The sequence below is a fragment of the Physeter macrocephalus genome, chromosome 8, assembly GCF_002837175.3.
Source record: "Physeter macrocephalus isolate SW-GA chromosome 8, ASM283717v5, whole genome shotgun sequence".
In the NCBI taxonomy this organism is placed as follows: domain Eukaryota; kingdom Metazoa; phylum Chordata; class Mammalia; order Artiodactyla; family Physeteridae; genus Physeter; species Physeter macrocephalus.
In genome coordinates, this window is record NC_041221.1 from 119,537,958 (window position 1) to 119,556,560 (window position 18,603).

General features: G+C 41.6%; 1 protein-coding gene across 2 annotated transcripts in view; it reads left to right on the forward strand.

The window, feature by feature from the left end:
* The window catches only part of SNCAIP (synuclein alpha interacting protein), a 149,779-nt gene that overhangs the window by 73,082 nt on the left and 58,094 nt on the right, over window positions 1-18,603 (forward strand). For both annotated transcript variants that reach the window (XM_007102578.3, XM_055086730.1), the window contains exons 2-3: window positions 846-948; window positions 15,569-15,641. In XM_007102578.3, coding sequence (XP_007102640.2) covers window positions 889-948; window positions 15,569-15,641 — 133 coding nt within the window. In that variant the 5' untranslated portion in view covers window positions 846-888. The remainder of the gene's footprint in view (window positions 1-845; window positions 949-15,568; window positions 15,642-18,603) is intronic.

Sequence of the window (18,603 nt, forward strand, 5' to 3'; positions counted from 1 at the left end):
AGATAACTGCACGCCAAGGCACTGCCAGGAGATCTATATTTCTGTTCCTGACATCTGTAGGTACCACTGCCACTGCCAATGGTGATGAGGATAAGTGATGGGAAAATGAACTGGGAGGTGATATATCTTCCTTGACAGATTTAAAGAACTGCCACAGGCAGCCCCAAGGCAAGTGCTGACTGAGGACATTCTGGCGCCTGTGTCGGGTCACTCTGGCATCGGCAGGCAAAGCTGTTAGAAGCAGGGGGCGATGCAATAACTCTGTGGTTTAAATCTCTACTTAGATCCTTTTTTTGAGGGGGTGAACTGGAGGTTGTACTACAAATTCTGAAATATCCATTATTGTTGCTAAGTTAGTATCTGCCTTGTCGTTGTGTTATTACCGTGGAGATCCAGTATTCATTACTCCATGCCCAGAATCCAAAGATATGCCCACATAAACATTTGAATATGGTTGTCCTAAGATTTCAAGGTTTGCTCCCCATCTTCGAAGCCCCTTCATTCACCCAGGGTGTAGTGGTAGATGTGGGCTGGGTCAATCTTAATATTGATCACAAGGGGAGAATCTGACCTGAGTTACTGCTCTGGCAAAGACAAACAGGCACAGATGCAATACAGTGAAAGACCATGGCTGCTCCCTAGGGAGCCTCCTGGGGAGCCTGGAGGAGCTGTGCTTACTGCTTCTGGAGAGCCAAGCTGGGGACATTCAAAGGGAGGAAGTGTGCTCAAAGGCAGCCCTTGCACCCAGTGACTTTTCTCACTTTGTTTGTCTAAATATAAATATGATTTTTGGTTATAAAACAGCTAACCGTTTTGCTTTTCTTTTGTGCTTCTGTCGGGTCCAGGACTTTATAAGGATTTGACCTTACTCAAAATGTGCAAAGAAGAATGATGGAAGCCCCTGAATACCTTGATTTGGATGAAATTGACTTCAGTGATGACATCTCTGTAAGTATTGCTACTTGCAAGCAATGCTTTCAGGAGATTCTGCCTTCATCTATATGGGCTCCTTTCTCTGTTGTAGTCTGTATATCCTAAACTCTTCCAACCACGTTTAGAAATTGACAGCAAAAATCCTGCTGTGGCAGACAAAGTGTGGCTTGGGGGCTTCCTGGACCAGGAGTGAATCCCAGTAAATTTTGTGTGAGCTTGGGTGAGAAAGACATTTAACTTCACTGGGCCTCCCCTTCCTAATCTGTTTCATTGTTGTCAAAATTATTCATTGAGTAAATTTATAAAGTGCCTGCATATGGTAGGCACCTTCATAAATTTACTTATGTACATAATTAACCCTATCGATGTTAATCTCTTTTATATGACTGGCTGTGCCACAGCCAGCATGCTGTAATGTTCACAAGGACACAGACTGAAGGATGGCCAAGTTATTAATTTATGAACAATAAGAGCTTCCAGTCACTGGAGCTTTCAAAACACAGGTTGGACTCTTGTTGGGAATACTGAGGAAGAGTCATGTGTTGATAAAGGACAGGACGGGCTGACCACTGAGGCCCTGCTTAATACTGTAATGCTGTGGGCTGATGAGCTTCTTAGTTCCCACTACACTCATGGACTTCCTGCTGCCTCCAGCCTAACTCCTGGCAGCTGTGAGTGGATGGTCTGCCTGCCCTTTGCTCAGAGCTGCTTGTGACTTACCCTGGGCCACGTGATCTCTTCTGCCAAAGGCCAGCCAGCAAACCTACTGGCCTCTCAAACCCTAGCCCAGTTGCGCTGACTCTCAAGACTATGTGATGAGAAGGTTGCTGTTTCTGAACTAGCTATGTAACTTTTCTTCCCCGGACCTCCAAGGGTACACTTTCTGACCTTACTTTCCATTGATTTCTCAGTTTTTGGTCACCACTGGCAATTGTCTCAAAAATATAAGCTTTAAGGCGCCTCTGGCAGCAGTGTTATTCTTCTAATTTACTCCTTACCTTGAAGTAAAATATGCATACTCTATGCAAGAATTGGATTCCTGGGATGCGGATGCGTTTGAAGAATCACCTATTTAATGGATGAATCTTCCTACCTTTCCCTATTTGTGAATTCAGGCTTTCCCTTCTTCAGCTTCCAGACAACTTTTATTAGTCCTCATTAAGACTAATGTGAAGTGAGTGTCTCTCTCTCTCTCTCTCTCTCTTTCTCTCTCTCTCTCTCTCTCCCCCTCCCTTTTTAAATCACTGTGCTTGACTTAAATGTGGATCAGAGCATGGTTCTTTTATAACCACTCCCCTCCGTGTATTTTGAGCTGGCTGGGGAAAAGCAAGAAAAGTGAATGATGATGTGAGAGGTGGGGGTAGGGTGGAATGTGTTTCAGAAAGGGGCATATGTTATGATTATCAATTCAGGGTAGCTCTCTGAGCCTTGATAATGAAGTTGCATTTTAAGAGCATAGGCTTTGAAGGCACCAGTCCGGGCTCTAGCCTTGTTCTGACCTTTGCTGGCTGGAACACAGTAACTTCGTCTCTCTGAGATACCCACCACCTCATTTTTAGGATTGTTTTGAGGACTGAGTGAAATAATAATATATGGCAAGCACTTATCTTGGCACACAGTAAGTTGCTCTTAAAAATGGTAGCTTTTGTTATTATTTCAATGAATACTACAATAATATTTATATGACCAATGGTGAAGAAAGAACTCCAGGGAAAAGACCAGGCATCACGTCAAGACTTTAAAAAAACACAATAGAGCAGTTATATTTACAGAAGAATCATCTGGCAGCAGCCCTTAATTTAGATGAATTAGGAATCTCCACTTGCAAGATAATAAAATATGTTAAGCAATAACTGAAGCTGTTTAGCAAATTGGGATTCAAAATTATGCAATAGTTGAGCTTCTTTAACCTGACCACTCAAACATAAGATCGCCATCTGTAATTGTGTAACTGCACTCAAACTTCCCCCCTTTAAATAGATTCCTATTGTTTGTATCTTTAACCTGCATTTAAACTGAAATCAGAAAGGAAAAAAAATGAAATTGCATAGAATTGTGAAAATAATGATAATGGTTAACATTGAGCACTTCCCAGGGGATAGGCATTATCTTATTTAATCCTCACAACAATCCTGTGAAGTAGGGAATATTATTATCTTCCTTTTACAGATGAGGAAACTTAGGTGTGGAGATGTTACATAACTTGTCCGGGCTCACCCACCTACTTAGAAGCACTGTCTTTGGAATATCCACTTTTAGCCCCAGTACTTGGGTCGGCTTTACCCATCGCCCCTGGGGAACATTTGGCGATACCTGGAGACACTTTTGATTGTCATAATTGGGGAGGTATTCCTGGCATCTGGTGGGTAGAGAGCAGGGATGGATCTACACATCTTGCAATGCTCAAGAAAATCCCCTACAACGAAGAATTATCTGGCCTAAAATGTGAGCAGTACTGAGGATGAGCAATCCTGGTCTATTTTAATCCACTTAAAACTAAAGAAACTCTGCTTTACCTGGCAACCTCTGTAACATGGCAGATTATTTTATAATAGTTCCGTCTCAGCCAGGTTCAACACCTTAAATGTGCCAGAATCATATTGCTCTATATAATGTCTTCATGGGAAAAGCAGTAGGGATAACCTCTAAAGTATTGAAATGATTGGTCTCAGCCTGTTTAGGTAGCCTAGGAACAAGAAATTTACAACTGCTTTAGGGGCTAAACGGAGACAATTCAGATGCTAACACTGGGGGGAAAAAAAAAAAAAACAACTCCATGATGTGTTCAGTTTGCTAATTCACTGGCATAACAAGAAATGTAGTCTCCCATAAACATGCCTGTATTGTCAGGATTCTGTAAACCTCCTTTTCTGACAGCCCTTAAGCTTCTTTCCTGGTTTAGTGGCAGGAAGGGGGAAGGAAAATGCACAATACATTTGAAAAAGATGTTTACAAAAAAGATGCCCGAGTTTAAAACTCCTCTTCTTACTCTCCAGCCATAGCCCTTTTACATATTACAGGGTTTCTGTTTCATGATTTTCCCCTCTGGTCGTGAGCTTGGCTCTTGTTTTAATTTAAACACAAGCTGTATATTGGTACAGAAAAACAGCTAGAACTGTTTTTTTGCCTTTACCTAATGAAACAAAACACAGAAAGCAATCAAATTATTTTGAAGTTTCCCAGACTCAAAAATAATGCTCATCTTTTGCAAAATGCAGAGTTTAAACTATACATTCTTGTAACCCTGCCATCTAAAAGGGCAGAACATTGTGCAATAACTGAGGATCAGTGAAGGAGAGATGACGACACACAAACATACAAGTTCAAAGTTGGACTTTTCTGTCACTGCAAATGTGTTTACAGATTTCCTTCTTTATTCCATGGAAGCCAGATCTCTCTGTCTTAAAAAAGAGAAATGCTCTGGAATATTATTTTACCATAGGGTTCTTAGTAGACATGATGTTTTTTTTTCTTATTTATTTATTTATATTTATTTTTGGCTGTGTTGGGTCTTCATTGCTGCACTAACTAGAGAAAGCCCGCAAGCTTTCTCACAGCAAGCGGGGGCTACTCTTCGTTGTGGAGCATGGGCTCTAGGCACGCGGGCTTCAGTAGTTGTGGCTCGCGGGGTCTAGATCACAGGCTCAGTAGTAGTGGCGCATGGGCTTAATTGCTCTGTGGCATGTGGGATCTTCCCGGACCAAGGCTCGAACCCGTGTCCCCTGCATTGGCAGGCGGATTCTTAACCACTGCGCCACCAGGGAAGTCCCCCGTGATGTATTTATTTTATGAAGAGAGGCCAATTTGCTGTCCTCAAAAATAGGATTATACACTGGACTGAATAAAGCAGAGGCCAAACCACAGATCCACTGCAGCGCTCCACTCGTGAGCCATCAAATGTTGGCCATGCCATGCACCGACTGAACTGTTTAAACACTGGTCCTGTTTAAGCCTCACATCAAGTCTGCAAGGCAAGCCCTATTTTTATCCCCTGTTTGGCAGATGAAAAAATGAGGCTTAGAGAGAGAGTCTGACTTTCACAAGGTTACAGGTAGGTAAGTGGCCGGGCCAGGATTTCAATACAGAACTGTTTGACTGTGTTACCCTTTCTCTTCTGAGCAACTTGGTTGAGTAGAATCATCTCTGGACCAGTCATCTCACCCATCACTATCCCCAACTGTCATTGAAGCAATTGCAAAGTGCTTTTTGGAAGTAAGGGAGTTGGTATATAGTGTAAATAAATAAAATGAAAACAAGCTAAGAGAACTTAAGCAAGTCTCTTAATTTTATTGTTCCTCAACTTTTCCGTCTGTAAAACGATAATAATCCATCTCTACCTAGCATCCTGGATTTTATGGAGAAGGTATGAAAATTTATATATATGTACATATATAAACACACACACCCATATTTATATACAGACACAAATACATGTATATGTATATGCTCATCTGTATACAAATACCTACATGTACATATAAACATGTACAGGTAAATAGACACACACACATATGTGCACACACACATAAATAGAATTAAGTGCAATGCTATATTCCTCAGCACAGGAAATTTTGTTGCCTTTCTGTGTCACCATGACTGCAGCTTTGGTGAAAGTTGACGTTTTTGGAAATTGCATAGCCTATGTTTTGTGCAAATCAAATGAGATCAAGATAAATAAGTGTCCTTCCACTTTATTATCCCCTTTGACCCAAGCCCTTGCAACCCAGAGTAATAGCACAGACTTATGTGGATTCATTTTCCTAAGGTGCTTAAATCACTGGTAGAAAAATAAATTCTTAGAGCAAATAAATCTCACTCTCAGTGAGTTACATTTTCCCGTTCCACAGACTGGGCATCACTTGCACTAAAATACCTGACCCCCTCTGTTTTGTGTGCACTACCTTTTGCTCAAGTCATTCCACTAACACTTCCCAGATTTCATTACATTCTGACCAACAGCTGCTTCACAGCAGTGGGAGACCTTGAGAAAGTGTGTGTAGGGCTTATCATGTGGACTTAGGCGCTGAGTTAGGGAGGGTAAAGAATACAGCTTTTGTTCCAGTTTTAGGTGTGAAAAAGACTAGAAAGATATTCAAGGTGCAGAGAACCTGGCTTGCCCCTTCTCTCTAGCAAGGGATCTGTCTAAGATCCTATTATCCTTTCCTCTTTGCTTCCTAGAATGTGACCAAGACGTTTAGGTGGCCTCTGATTGCCTCCATCCCTTCTTCGCTGTCCCCGTCAATCAGCCCTGCCCTTCCAAGCCATCACCGTGCTTACTTTAAACTTACTTATATTTAAACTTTTCTTAGTGCTTCTCAGTAGGATCTAGTTTCATCAGCTTTTCAAAATGACCCAACATTTTTCAGTATTCTTTTTGCAATATCTTGTATTCAAGTCTCAATTACCTCTCATTGGTCCCCTCTCCAGCTCCCCACTATCCAAAACCTCACACTTGTTCTAATATTATATATGTGTTACCATTTTCTTAATACCTGCCAGGAAAGGAATTAGGAATAATCTAATCCAGGCAAAATGAATTGTAAATTCATGTCCCATAACTACTGTCAGAGTCCAGGTCTAGAACCCAGGTCCTCAGACTCCGAATCCTGGACCTGACTGATATCTCTACCTGAGGTGGTAGAGAGCGACCTTATGGACAGAGTGATTTCCAAGAAGAATGAGGAGCTGCCAGATTTTTTAATTTGCTGTTCTCTCACTCTGCAGATAGCCCTGAACATTCTCATCTTGCCCAATAGTCATGGCATTTATTAGACTGACTATGCAGGTTATTTATACAAACTATTTACCATTTATGAACAGCTAGATTTTATGTCAGTCTACTCAACAGGCATGTATTAAACGTTTACAGTGCACCAGGCATGGTTCTAGGCTTGGTGTGAATGACACAGACTTGTTCTGTGCTCTCACAGAGTTTACAATACCCTATGATAACAATTGAGCATATTATGAAATGCCAGATTAACTTAATAGTAGGTTACATTTAATCACAATATCAAACTCCATTCTTGACAGTCAGTCTTTATATTTTGGTAGTGATTAATTATTGGCTCACGATTAAAACCAGGCAATCATTGAGGTCAAACAAGATGTAAAGCCAGCCATCTGCCCCACTGTGAGATAACTTTCTTTCTAAGTCTTTTGTAATTTGTAATTTTTGCCTCAATAGTTACCATTATTTTGGCTTCATTTCTAAATGCTCATTTTTGATACTTTTTAATTAAATGATAATAGTAACTAACATTTATTGAACACATACAATGCATCAGACACTATTCCTGATGTTTTACATTATTAGCTCAGAATTTTCACAGCCACATTTTGATGTAGATACCATGAGTACCTGTTTACAAATGAAGAAACTGATGATAGACAGAGATGGAGTAACTGTTTAATTAGCTAGAAAATGGTGAAGCCAGGCTATAACATGCAGTCTAGCTCTGGAATCCATGTATGAAACCACTGTGTTGAAAATGACTTCTGCCCAGTCCCTTGGTCACCTGTGGCCACCCTCATTCACCCCTGTCTTTTTCCCATCCATGACCACTTCTCACAGCAGGTGGGGATCATTCAATGCTGTGCTCTCATCACCTTCACCAATGTGGATCTTAATCTTTTGCCTGACTACTCATATTAGCATTACAATAGAGTCATTCCTGGCATACTCTTAATATGGTCAGGACAAATTACTGAATTTTCCCAAATACCAACCACAAGCAATGTTTTAGCATAAAATAATTTGATGATTATTAATTTTTTAAGTACCTCTTGGAACATAGCATAAAAACAAGGAACAAGAGCACAACTCAAATGCATTTGAAAAGAGGATTATTCATAATAATTTTCTTTAATAGAGCCTGAATGGTGGAAAGAAATATATTTAAATCAGACTGGGATACTTATATGAACATGTAGATCACCAATATCTGTACTATGTAGAGGTGGCGGTTGAAACTGTGGGAGTCTGTAAGGTCACCCGTGAAACATAGAATGTGGAAAGGGAAGAATGTTCCAAGGAAGGAACTGTACAGATGTATGTCCTATGAGGTGGGAGGAAAAAGAGGCTTCTACAAAAGAGACTGGAAAGGAGTTTTCAAAGATACAGGAGGAAAACTAAGGGAGATTAAAAAGAGGGGGAGGGGGCTTCCCTGGTGGTGCAGTGGTTGGGAGTCCGCCTGCCGATGCAGGGGAACCGGGTTCGTGCCCCCGTCCGGGAGGATCCCGCATGCCGCGGAGCGGCTGGGCCCGTGAGCCATGGCCGCTGGGCCTGCGCGTCCAGAGCCTGTGCTCCGCAGCGGGAGGGGCCACAAAAGTTCGTGCCCCCGTCCGGGAGGATCCCGCATGCCGCGGAGCGGCTGGGCCCGTGAGCCATGGCCGCTGGGCCTGCGCGTCCAGAGCCTGTGCTCCGCAGCGGGAGAGGCCACAAAAGTGAGAGGCCTGCGTACCACAAAAAAAAAAAAAAAAAAAGAGGGGGAGGGATGATTTAAAGAATTTTAAAAAGGAAGTGGTCCAGAGTGGGAGATAGGTCATTAGAAAGAGAAGGGTTTGAAAAGTGCCACAGGATTTTCCAGTTAAAACTCTTTGGTGGCCATAATAAGAGCAGTGCCTGTGGGTGATAGCACAGATGGCGGGTCGTCGTGGCTGGAGGAGTGAATGCAGAGGTGAGGAAGTGGAGACAAGAACCAAGGCAGTTCTTTCAAAACAGATGGCTGTGAACCCAAGAGCAGGAAACTCCACCCACGGCCAACTGAGGAGGCAGCGTGTCTTGAGGTGGCAGGGGTGCTTCTTTAATTTTATGGGATCAGAGGGGAGAGCTGAAGTTGAGAGAGTAGCTGAAGAGAAGAAGAGGGGACGATGGCAGAGCATGAGTCTGAGATGGGAGAGGAGGAGATCTGAGCACAAGCTGTGAGCTAGCGTGATGAAGGCATGCTCTGTGAGTACCACATCCTCAGAGAAGGGAAAACAGAGCCTGATCTGTTAGGGAGGGCATGAAGTCAGGACACCCCTTCCTGAATTGGGAGGTCAGGCCATTGGAGAGGAGGTCACAATTTTAGGAAAGTATTGTGCTTCTGAAAAACTCACTTCAGCTGCGTGTCTTTGCTTTCACTACCAGCTTTTCTGTCATTTTATTGTGTGACTGTGGAGAGGCCTGCTTGAATTTTGGAAAGCTACGTGAGAAACAATGAATTTTAGTATAGTTGTTCGGATGACTGGCCTAATTGTTTCTTTTGGAAACTTAATGCGACCTTGGTTGTTTAAAAGTCTCTAGCTTGAAAAGGTGTTGGGATTTTAGTTCTTTCATTTTCTGTGGCTCATGCCCATTTGAGTAATGCCTGCTTGTTCACCCAACTGGCTGCACTTCTCAGGAGCAAGGGCCAAAGCATTTCAGTCCCGAATAGTATGTAGGGACTGTGTCAGAGATCCCCAAAGCCCAATGTAGAAATCACAGTCTGTTATTATGAATCCCACGCATGTTCAAACTATTTTGCATGGCAGAGTGACAACATTGATGTAAGCTGGGACGTGTAGGACTGTCTTACGTCATAACAACTCTGTGTAGTTTGTGAAGCTAAGTTTCAATGTCTGTTCTTGGCCGTGGGTTCTCTTGCATGAGGAAAGACCAAAGAAGCCAAATAAGGTGCTGAGACAGGCTGGCTGTCCTTCCTTTTTTCCTTTCCAGTCCGAACCTGGCTCCCCTCTTCCTGCATCATCTGTTCTCACATCTTGATATACTGAGCTGCAAATCATGAGAGGCACGAAGATGAGGAACACACATGAAAAATGAGTTAGAGAGAAGAGACCAGAACATTTAACATCGTTTTACAGCTTGCACGTTGACTTCACTTACATTATCTCTTATGATTATCTGTGTTTTCTAGATAAAGAAACTGAGCCCCAAAGATAGGAAATGATTTATTTGTCCAGAACTACAGAGTTAATAAATGTCAGTAGTAGGACTCGAATCCAGAGCTTCTGCCTCCAAATCCATTGTCTTTATACAAAAAGCTAAGGCATCAGCCAGTATTCATGCTGTTAATATATGAGAAGTGTTTATTCTTTTAAATATAGCATGATTACATTGCTAGAATGGTAGTTATGGAATTTCCTAAGAAGATTAGTGCTTTATAAATATTAAGTACTGCCATTATTACTATTATTATTGTCACCCAAATCAGGGGCTACATAGGAGAATTCATTTCATTCAGTTCAACAAGTACGTAGTTTCTTTGGTAAATAAAATATTGTTCACACCCTCAGGAAGCAGAGGAAGAAATTATGTAAACATATAGATGAAATGTCACATGATGGATTCTTTAATGGACATATGCCCAAGATAAGGAAATAAAGAGCTGTGGTTCTTGAATTTCACTATGCATCAGAATCACCTGAACGGTTTGTGGAAACACAGATTGCTGGGCCCTGCCCTTAAAGTTTCTGGGATGGGGCCCAAGAATGTGAATTCCTAACAGAGTTTTTAGATGGTGTTAATGCCACTGGTCTGGACACCACACTTTGGAAGCTGAGATAAGTTCCATCCGGGAGACTCAGAGAAGATACAGTGGGGGAGCCACAAGAAATTTACTGTTACTAAAGTAGCCTGAGGATGGAAATATGTCATGGAGAAATAGAGAAGAGGAATTACAAGGAAGCACAAGGAAATTGTTGGAATTGATAGATAGGTTCATTATATTGATTGTGATAATTTTATAGGTGTATACATATGCTGACACATTAAACTGTACACTTTAAATATGTGAAGTTTCTTTAAAGTTTATCAATTATACTTGGATAAATAGTTTTAAATAGATGAAGAACAGCTGATTCAAAAAAAAAAAAAGAAGAAGAAGACCATGGGGAGAGATGTCTGAGCTCGTGGAGGGCTGCATGTGCCATGCTAAGGCATGAGGCCTTTCTCCTACAGGCAGTGCAGAGCCACTGAAAGATGTGAAATAGAGAAGCACCCTAGTCAAATTTGCATTTTAGAAAGCTAATTAATTTTAGAGCAAGTATGGAAGCGTGGAAGAAATTGCCACTTACGACCTAAATATGAAAGAACTCCTTTGACCATCTATAATATTATTCCCAGGGATTAATCACATGTGTGTACAGCTTAGTATTTCAGTCGAATAGTTAATAAGTAATTGTGTGCCATGCATATGTACAAGTCAAGGATATCATCCTTTCCCTTAGGCACTTGGGGGAGCCAGCACAGCCTAGGGGAACAACAGCACAGCCCTTGTTTTTCACAAGGCAAGGTGCTTTTTTATCAAGGGCAAAAAAGAGTCTTTCTCTTTCTGACTTACTTCACTTAGCATGATAATCTCTAGTTGCATCCATCTAAAATGTGACACAAATGAACCTATCTATGAAACAGAAACAGAATCATGCACCTAGGGAACAGACTGGTGGTTGCCAAGGGGATAGGGGGTGGGAGAGGGAGGGAGTGGGAGTTTGGGGTTAGCAGATGCAAACTGGTGTATAGAGAATGGATAAGCAACAAGGTCCTACTGTACAGCACAGGGAACTGTATTCAATGTCCTGTGATAAACCATAATGGAAGAGAATATGATAGCACGAGGAACTCTACTCAATGCTCTGTGGTGACCTAAATGGGAAGGAAATCCAAGGAAGAGGGGATATATGTATACGTGTGGTGATTCATTTTGCTGCACAGCAAAAACTAACACAACATTGTAAGCAACTGTACTCCAATTAAAAAAAAAAAAAAAAAAAAGGAAAATTTAGCCACAGATACCCAGGGAGAATGCCATGTGATGATAGAGGCAGAGATTGGACTCGTGTGTCTACAAATCAAGGAAAACCAAGGATTGCTGACAACCACCCGAAGCTAGAAGAGGCAAGGAAACCTTCTTCCCTAGTGCCCTCAGAGAGAGAATGGCCCTATAGACACTTTGACTTTGGAGTTCTAGCCTCCAGAATTGTGAGGGAATACATTTCTTTTCTCTAAAAAAAAAAAAAAAAAAAAGGAATATGAAAAAGAATGTGTGTGTGTGTGTGTATAACTGAGTCACTTTGCTGTAAGCAGTAATTAACACAACATTGTAAATCAACTATACTTCAATTAAAAATTTAATTAATTAATTAAAAAAAAAGAGGTCAGTAAGGGCTGAAGCAATCAGCCAGGGTTTCATGGAAAATGCAGAACTCAAGCTGGCCTTGCAGAGCAGTGGCATTTGCCTGGCCAGGGGAAGGCATTGCAGGCAAGGAGGCCCCCGGAGTAAAGGAACTGAAGGGGAACTGAACTTTGAATGTACAGGGACATTGAAGGAGCAGAGACAACTGTTCAGCCTTTGGCAGGGGCTTTTCTTGAGGCATGATGGAAGAGTGGAAAAGAAGTTTGGATCAAAAAGGGTGTTTCCACTGAAAGATGTTTAGAAAAAGAATAAATTAGAGAGCAACATAGAGGTAGGAAATATAATACTTCTCAGCCATCTGCAAGTCCCTCTCCTCTCTTATCACCCAAGGATAATAGGAATCAAGGGGACAGAATATAAAGGCTTGGGCTGGGTTCAAGAGGGAAGGTACATGGGTCTTTGGTTCTGTTAGGGCAAAAATAACAGTAGTTGCTACCCTGGGAGCTGGCCATTGTCCTGAGAATGCAGTGGGCTGGCGACCTAACAGCTCCTTATAAAAGGCCATCTGTCCTGTGAACTGGGATGAAGGCCTGGGAAGTCTTCCCTTTCAGCTCCCAGATGGTATCACAATGCACTCGTGAAAGAGACTTCCTGGGTCATTTGCTTATTCCCAGATTTGCAGATATGAAAATTTTTTGGCGTGTTCGTTTTGTGAATTGTGTGTTTCCACTGTATTGCTTCATATCACAACTGAACCATCTATACAGCACTCTCTTAAGCTTTATCTTCTATGCAAAGAGCAGTGTACTTGCTGAAGGAAATCTACAAATTGATTTTTTTTTTCTTGTGTGTCCTTGTAAAGAATGGTAGATTTGTTCACAGTGTAGACTGGAGTCATTGCTGAATTTGACATTCCATATACCCCTACAGTTATCCAAAACTTTGATTTTCTGGCCTACACATCATCTTTTTCTTAGATTATTATACTTTTTATTTCCCTGACCAGGAGCAGCACCCGACTTTTTCTTCAATGGCATTATTCCCCAATTACTAACACGAATGCCCGCACAAAAGTGGCTTCCTGTGTGACCATGGATCAAGAGGCAGAGCTGCCAGGTGTGATGCAGGTTGAGGCAGTGGATGGGGCTCAGCCAGGCTAGTCTCTGCCTGGAGCTCAGTCCCTACACCAACCAGGCAGCCTGGGTTGTTCAAATTTAAACCTCATCAAATTAAAAATGATTGCATACTGTGGACCTTTGAGGTCACATTGGAGGAGCTGAAGGTGAAGCTAATAAATTGTAGATTGTGACATGCCTGACTTTGGGGTGGGAGGTGACAGGATGTATGTGGCTGGAAATGCAGATAGCAGCATAACCGGTTTAGTCAAATACATATCATTAAGCCCACTGAGCAGCTTATTGAGCTTATCATTAACTATATTTAAGCACAATCAATCTGAAATTTCCTCTTTCTAAAATTTTGCCTTCGAAGAAAAGGAAAAAAAAAAGGAACGAGGGAAAGACTTTGCCAAAGGGTGCTTTCATGGGGCACATGGCAACCAAAACAAAAGGCCCAATTTTAACTGAATTACAAACTGTGTAATTATTTAACCTGTACCAGCTGGTCTCAAGAAGCTACCAGATTTCCTTAGAGAGTTTGTACTTGGCCAGAAACATAAGGTAACTTATTAGGAACAAGAAAAATGCCTTCTATACCTATGTTACCCGCCCCCCACTCCCAAAGAGCATAATATAAAAGGGGAATAAAATCCTTGGAGTTCATTTTTGGCTTAAGAGGCAGTGTTTCCGCCCTCGAGTATGTGAATGGGTTTGCTAAAGCACCTGTAGTCTCTGAGGAATGGCTGACATAAACAGGATGTTATTGCATCAGACAGGTAAGAGTAATTTCTCTAATTAGTCATCTGAGATTTCATTTTTCACTTGGAAGTACTGGAAATTTAATTTGTTTGTGATGTGCAATTGGCGAACTGACAGTAGTTCCAACCGTGCCTCCCTCTGTCTTGCTGTCCTGATGCTGGGTGGAAAGCACGGGGGTGGGGTGTGTGGGACGGTCTCGATGTAGACACTTCGCTCCATCTGTCAACATCAAGCTAACTAAAGCACCTTCGTATTGACAAATATGTCCTAATTACACATTCCTCACTTGTAATGCTAGAATAATCCTAATGAGTTTCCCACGATCATTTTTCTTTTAGATTAAATGTTTTTTCTCAGTCCCCCTTCCAGTTTTGTAACAGTGAAGTCATTCAGAATCCATGCTCATTTACATAAGAGCGTTGTTTCATAAAGGTACAGAGCAAACTATTTTTAGAAAGCTGTATTTTATGAATTAAAGTATGACTGAAGACAGGACCTGACTTGGCCTTTGATTAAAGACAGAGTTCATCCTATTTATTTTGTTTTAAAACACCCTTCTCCAAAGAAAGCTTGACTGGGATCAAACTTCGTCCCCATACATCATAGCTATTGATTTTACATTTGTTGTCACTCTGCTGATTTTATGCCCCTTTATGTCATAATTTGTTATCCTGATAGCCGGCCCCTGAGTTGGTGCTGGGACTGAGCCTGCAAGGTGGTTTCTTTCAATTCAGACGAATCTATCCATGAAACAGATGAGTTTTCAAACACAGAACCATGCTCTTCTCACTTTTCATAGCATTATCCTGGTATTTCCCATGGAGATTACAGTAAAATTTGTGGCAAGTAGCAACATTAGGGACATTTCTGTAGTCCAGGAGATATAGCTCCTGGATGCCCTGGATGCTGAAGGAAGCTGGGTGCTCCTCCTCTTGGCTTTTTTTTTTTTTTCCACACATAGATTCACTCTTAGGATTCAGAATGCAAATATTATGGCCATCTTCTGTAAAATGTCAAGGACACAAAATCCTTCCATCTTCTACAAGTAGCAGAAGAGATAGAATGTCTGCTGGATACACCCCACCTTATTTGTTAAAGGACTGTCCAGCCCTTTTTTTTTTTTTTTTAATAATAAATTTATTTATTTATTTTTGGCTGTGTTGGGTCTTCGTTTCTGTGCGAGGGCTTTCTCTAGTTGTGGCGAGCGGGGGCCACTCTTCATCACGGTGCGCGGGCTTCTCGCTGTCGTGGCCTCTCTTGTTGCAGAGCACAGGCTCCAGACACGCAGGCTCAGTAGTTGTGGCTCACAGGCCTAGTTTCTCCGTGGCATGTGGGATCCTCCCAGACCAGGGCTCGAACCCGTGTCCCCTGCATTGGCAGGCAGACTCTCAACCACTGCGCCACCAGGGAAGCCCCAGCCCTGTCTTTAATCTGCATCTACTTACATGCTTATAGGTAGAGTCTGGGATGCTGCCAGATCACCAAGCAGCCCATTTAGGGTAAAATTAGATACACTTTTTAGAGATATATGTTGTACTCATGTATCATTTCTTGTGTTTTGATTTTCTGGCCAATTGAGTGAATGTAATGCTCTTATTTTAAATTGCTACTTTACACTTTTTCCTCCTCTGGCTTCCCATTCAGTATTCAGTCACGTCACTCAAGACCATCCCGGAACTGTGCCGAAGATGTGATTCGCAAAACGAAGACAGATCAGGTAAGTTTTGCTCCCCACCTTTTCTCCTTATCCTGCCTTTTAGAGTGTGGGGGGGACTCCTCCTGGCATCCCTTCCCCCTCACATTGGTTGCTCCTGCTTTCTGTTTTCTTTTTCTTTTATGGCTTCTCCACTTACCCCCAACCCTCAACAAACAGATGTTAGGTCATCCTCCAAAGACTAACCGGACAGGGAGGCCCTAACGAGGACTCAGCTGTTTACAAATAAATGTAGGCGATCATTGTGGCAGCTCCAAACCACAGTATACGCAGCAATTTACTGCAAACCCGAGAAACCATTGGTGACAAAACATAATGATGCAGGCGCCAATGAAAAAATGTTGGATGCATTTACTACCCATATGGCAAGGACCAGCTTGGGGGATGGTGCTTTGCCAAAGTCTGAAACCCTATCAGGGATGCGACATGACAGAATCTGCAGTAAGGCATACTGTAACAGTTAAGATTAAAGCAAAGCTTTGGAGTTTAATAGTGTAAACTAAACAGAGAATTATGGCGTATAGATGAAAAACAGCTGGCTGACCTTTTCTCCCTGCACACCCCCGACCCTTGACAAAAAAAGTACATTCAGGGTTGTTTTTCCCTCTGTAAATCAAATTAAGCCTCTCTGCTTTTCTCTCTGTGATGGGCAAAAATGAAAATAAAAAAGGATATTGATGGGAATGATACCATAGCATTAAACTGTGAAATGATGTTTATTATTTTTCCAAGTAATTACTCTAAGGCATCACCATTAACCTTGCCAAAGCTGGACCTCTGATAGTAACTAGAATCCTGAGAACCACGGATGATGGAAGACTTAAGATAACCCTAGAATTATGTGTATTGTGTTTGAAAATAAATAGATCGTCCTTACCTATGCAGCTGCTAGAACTCCAGGCCTTTCGAACTGAAAGGACTGTGCAAAGCTAATTTACTTTTCTCTTGGGCCGTTTGTTTTCTTTCAATGTTTTGTTTAGATGAGATGGGGAAAATAATTAGTCTATCTAGGTTTGTTTATCTCTGTTTTTTTTTTTTTTTGTATGAGTGAAAGTAATGCTTCAATATTTGGGTCAGAAACATCATAGAAGATAGTTGGAAGTTCAAATAAAAGTTTTCATTTACCTCTATTTAAAAGAATTTTTTCTTATTTCAAATGCACTCAAGTATCTAAGGGGTTAACAGAGGCTTTGGCCATAAGGCTTATCAGGATGTGCCTCCTTAAAAGGCATCACCAGGTTCAAAGTTAAACCTCTGTGATCAGTGACAAGGGCAGCAGACACAGTGGACGGGCCCCCGGCCTCAGAGTCGGAAGACCTCCGTCTGAGTCAACATTCAGACATCTATCGGTTATACGACCCTGAGCCTGTGACTCATTATCTATAAAATAAAAAAGAAACTTGTTCTGCCAATGTTGCCAGGCTACTGTTAGGATCAAAATTAGGTGATGTACCAGAAGGTACTTTGTAGATACAAGATTTTCTTTCTTCTTCTTCTTTTTTTTTTTTTTTTAATTGGAGATGGGGCAAGAGAGAAGATATAATAGCAAACACTTCAGTAGTGCTTAATGTGCTAGGTATTGCTGTAAGCCCTTTACTCGTATTAACTCAATCCTAAAATCCTTGTGAGCTAAGTATTGTACTGTTAAGATGTTTATATTATATAGATGGGCAAACCGAGGCACAGAGCAGAGAAGTAAATTATCTCACCCAGAGTCACACAGCAGTTACGTTACAGAGCTGGGATCCAAACCCCAGGAAGTTTGCTTCTGGAGTCTGTTGTCTTATCCATTACATATACTGTCATATAGCGAGACTTAGGGATAGTAATTTAATTTTAAGATATTTTCCTTTTAAAACTTTAAAGGCTAGCATTTTCCCTCACCGATGAAGTGGAAAATCTCCTTTCTCTGTTAAATAGCTTCTCTTGCTTACCAAGTTAAGTGAATTAACCGAAGCTTTTAAAAAGAATTTTCCTGGGGCTGGTTTATTCCATTTTCTCCAGGTCTTGTGACTTGTAGTCACTTCCACAGTAGGTGATGTTAGACATTTCTTCTGTGGTTGAGAAGGAGGCCAATTTCAAGTTCAGAAGCCTTTAAACTCACCCAGAGCAAATATCCAGTGCTCAAGGTAATCACCAATAATTAGACCTGACAGGAAATGGATATATGAGGGAAAGACTCAGGCCTCTTTAATGGAATCACATGTACACCTCCAATGTGATGGACCATTTGGAGGCTGGTAAACCACTTTCTAATAGAGCAAGAGGGATCCTAGAAAAAGAAACACATGAAAAATCAATCTCTCCAAAACACCGCTGTAGAATTATCTGTGAGCTGCTTTGAAAGAAATCTCAACATAGTAAAGTTTTCACCCTCCATTTCTGAAAGAATTGAGGCAATCTCAGTTAGTTTCATGGGCATGCAGATGTGGAAATAACCATCCACCCCCAACACATCCCCTTAGTCTTTCCTGTTTCAACAACCTGGGAGGAGTTCGCTCCAGGAGCACTTGCACAATTTCCATCTTTATGGTAGTCTTTTCGAACAGATGGCGGCAGAAGACACATTGGCTCTGAGAAGGGTCCACATCTTCTTCTGGATGGGGCACCCTCTGGGGGAACTTTTCCCTAAACCTCCTATGACTTAGAACATACTCCACCGGATAAAGATGTGTCTCTTTACCTTTCTAAAGTTTGTTAGGCACTTTCTGTTTTGTGTAGGTTGTCAGATGTTAACACCCATCCTGTACTAAAAGGTCTTTGACTAGATAGATGTTCTTGGACCCAGTTGTTCTTTTATGTATTCATTCCTCACATAACTTTTGTGTTTTCTGTCCTATGCACTGAAGACAGGGTGGCAAGCAAGGTGTAGACAAGGCCCTGTTCTCACAGCACTTACATTCTGCGGGGTGACAGACAAAAGGCAGGCAAATGAAGACATAAACCAGATTTTTCCAGATAGTGA